General features: G+C 38.5%; 1 protein-coding gene across 1 annotated transcript; it reads right to left on the reverse strand.

Annotated features, from left to right (window-relative positions):
• Nucleotides 1–245: 245 nt before the first annotated feature.
• Nucleotides 246–1,448, reverse strand: LOC117223293 (histone-lysine N-methyltransferase SETMAR). The gene has a single exon (XM_033475502.2). The coding sequence runs from the start codon at nucleotides 1,283–1,285 to the stop codon at nucleotides 266–268; it is 1,020 nt and encodes a 339-aa protein (XP_033331393.2). The 5' UTR covers nucleotides 1,286–1,448; the 3' UTR covers nucleotides 246–265.
• Between the last annotated feature and the right edge of the window lie 1,762 nt (nucleotides 1,449–3,210).

Below are 3,210 nucleotides of genomic sequence, written 5' to 3' on the forward strand. Positions count from 1 at the left end.
AATCATTTGTTTCGCATGGAGTTGAAGCTAAGGCTTCTACTTCGCATTGATTTGACACTAAATCATGTGTTTCGATTGGATTTGAAGCGAACTCGTTTGTTTCGCCTGCATTGAAGCTATATCACTTCTATCGCAAGTATTTGAATCTAAATCATTTGTGTCGCGCGGATTTGAAGCTAAGCCTTCTATTAGGTTGGTGCGTATGAAATGTCGGATTCTTAAGTGATTGTATAAAACTGCATATCTTTCTTCAAAAGCTGTTTATTCAATCAAAGTATGCTCCATTCGCTTCAATACACTTCTCCCAACGAGATTTTAAAGCGTAGATGCCTGTCTTAAAAAAATTTTGGTCTTTAGAATTAATAAACTCTGATATCGAGTTTTTTAGACTGTCTTCATTTTCATAGTGTTTGCCCCTTAAAAACAGCTCTAAATGCTTGAAAAAATGAAAATCGGTCGGCGAGAGATCCGGTGAATATGGTGGATGCTGCAAAACTTCATATTCCAGTTCGTTCAGTTTCGCAATTGTTTTGTGCGATGTATGCGGCCGAGCGTTGTCATGGAGCAGTAGCGGGCCATGCCGATTCACAAGCGATGGGCGTACAATTTTTAACTTATCGTGCATCTCATCAATGTACTGGCAGTACTTTTCGGCCGTAATTGTCTCCCCAGGTCGAAGGAACGAATAATGGATTACCCCAGCCGCGTTCCACCAAACTGTGAACAAAATCTTCCGTGGATGAAGCGATAGCCTTGGAGTATGGGCACAAACCTCATCCTTGTCAAGCCACCGAGCACACCTCTTTCTATTGTCATAAAGAACCCATTTTTCGTCACACGTAATGATCCGATCGAAAAATGGCTCTCGGTGAAATCGGGTTAGCAATGATGAGCATACGTTTAACCGATCCAGCTTATTTCGCTCTGTCAGTGCGTGTGGTACCGACTTGTCCATCTTCTTAACCTTGCCAATCTCAGAAAGGTGTCTCAATATCGTTGTATGGTCAACTTTCATCCTGATAGCAAGTTCCCTCGTGGATAGGGCTGGATCCGCTTCCACTAGAGCCTTCAGGTCATCATTCTTCACAGACGTTTTGGGTCTTCCGCGCGGCTCATTTTGCAGTGAAAAATCGCCAGTCCGAAATTTTTCGAACCAACGCTGCACTTTCCGATCGTTAACCGTATTCTCCCCAAACGCTTGGTTTATGTTGCGTGCAGCTTTTGCAGCACTATTACCAAGTTTGTACTCATATAAGAAAATGACGCGAATGTCGGCAGAATTCATATCGGCAATAAACTTAAAAGAAATAACAAAAGGGAAGACCTTCGAGAAAACCTATTTTGCTGAAATGAGTCTCTGGCAATGGACAATACGACTATGAATGAGGTTATGTCAAAGACAAAAGTATAACGAAAACAGGGAGACAAACGTCCGCATGTAAAGAGAATCCGACATTTCATACGCACCAACCTAATACTTCGCATTGATTTGAAACTATATCATCTGTTTTGCTTGGATTTGAATCTAACTCGTTTGTTTCGCCTGCATTTGAAGCTTTATCAATTATATCGCAATTATCTGAAGCTAAATCATTTGTTTCTCATGTATGTGAAGCTAAGCCTTCTACTTCGCATTGATTTGAAACTAAACCATGTGTTTCGCTGGGATTTGAAGCTAACTCGTCTGTTTCGCCTGCATTTGAAGCTACATCATTTATATCGCAAGTATATGAAGCTAAACCATTTGTTTCGGAAGAATATGAAACTAAACCATGTGTTTCGCCTGGATTTGAAGCTAACTCGTTTGTTTCGCCTGCATTTGAGGCTATATCATTTATATCGCTAGTATGTGAAGCTAAATCATTTGTTCCGCATGGATATGAAGCTATGTCGACTACTTCGCATTGATTTGAATCTAAATCATGTGTTTCGCATGGATTTGAAGCTAAATCATGTGTTTCGCATGGATGTGAAACTAACTCGTTTGTTTCGCCTGCATTTGAAGCTAAATTATGTTTATCACAAGTATATGAATCTAAACCATTTGTTTCGCAAGAATATGAAGCTAAACCATGTGTTTCGCATGAATTTGAAGCTAAATCATGTGTTTCGCACAGATTTGAAGCTAACTCGTTTGTTTCGCCTGCATTTGAAGCTATATCAATTATATCGCAAGTATTTGAAGCTAAATCATTTGTGTCGCATGGCTTTGAAGATAAGCCTTCTACTTTGCATTAATTTGAAGGTAAATCAGGTGTTTAGCATGAATTTGAAGGCAACTCGTTTGTTTCGCCTGCATTTGAAGCTAAATTATGTTTATCACAAGAATATGAAGATAAACCATATGTTACGCATGAATTTGAATCTAAATCATTTTTCTCCCATGGAATTGATGCTAAATCATGTGTGTCGCATGGATTTGAAGCTAAGCCTTCTACGTCGCATTGGTTTGTATCTAAATTATGTGTTTCGCCTGCATTTGAAGCTAAATAATGTTTATCACAATTATCGGAATCTAAACCATTTGTTTCGCAAGAATATGAAGCTAAACCATGTGTTTCGCATGAATTAGAAGCTGACTCATGTGTTTCACATAGATTTGAGGCTAACTCGTTTATTTCGCCTGCATTTGAAGCTATATCAATTATATCGCAAGTATTTGAAGTTAAATCATTTGTTTCGCATGGCTTTGAGGATAAGCCTCCTACTTCGCATTGATTTGGAACTAAATCATGTGTTTCGCTTGGATTTGAAGCTACCTCGTTTGTTTCGCCTGCATTTGAAGCTATATCAATTATATTGCAAGTATTTGAATCTGAATCATTTGTGTCGCATGGCTTTGAGGGTAAGCCTTCTACTTCGCATTAATTTGAAGGTAAATCATGTGTTTCGCTTGGATTTGAAGCTAACTCGTTTGTTTCGCCTGCATGTGAAGCTATATCATTTATATCGCAAGTATGTGAAACTAAATCATTTGTTTCGCATGGATATGAAGCTATGCCTACTACTTCGCATTGATTTGTAACTAAAACATGTGTTTCGCATGGATTTGAAGGTAAATCATGTGTTTCGCGTGGATTTGAAACTAATTCGTTTGTTTCGCCTGCATTTGAAGCTAAATCATGTTTATCACAAGTATCTGAATCTAAACCTTTTTTTTCGCAAGAATATGAAGCTAAACCATGTGTTTCGCATGAATTTGAAGATAAA

Source organism: Megalopta genalis, unplaced genomic scaffold (genome assembly GCF_051020955.1).
Source record: "Megalopta genalis isolate 19385.01 unplaced genomic scaffold, iyMegGena1_principal scaffold0494, whole genome shotgun sequence".
Lineage (NCBI taxonomy): Eukaryota > Metazoa > Arthropoda > Insecta > Hymenoptera > Halictidae > Megalopta > Megalopta genalis.

Coding starts and splice junctions, on each gene's coding strand:
- LOC117223293 (XM_033475502.2), bottom strand. CDS start 1,285: ATGAATTCTGCCGACATTCGCGTCATTTTCTTATATGAGTACAAACTT.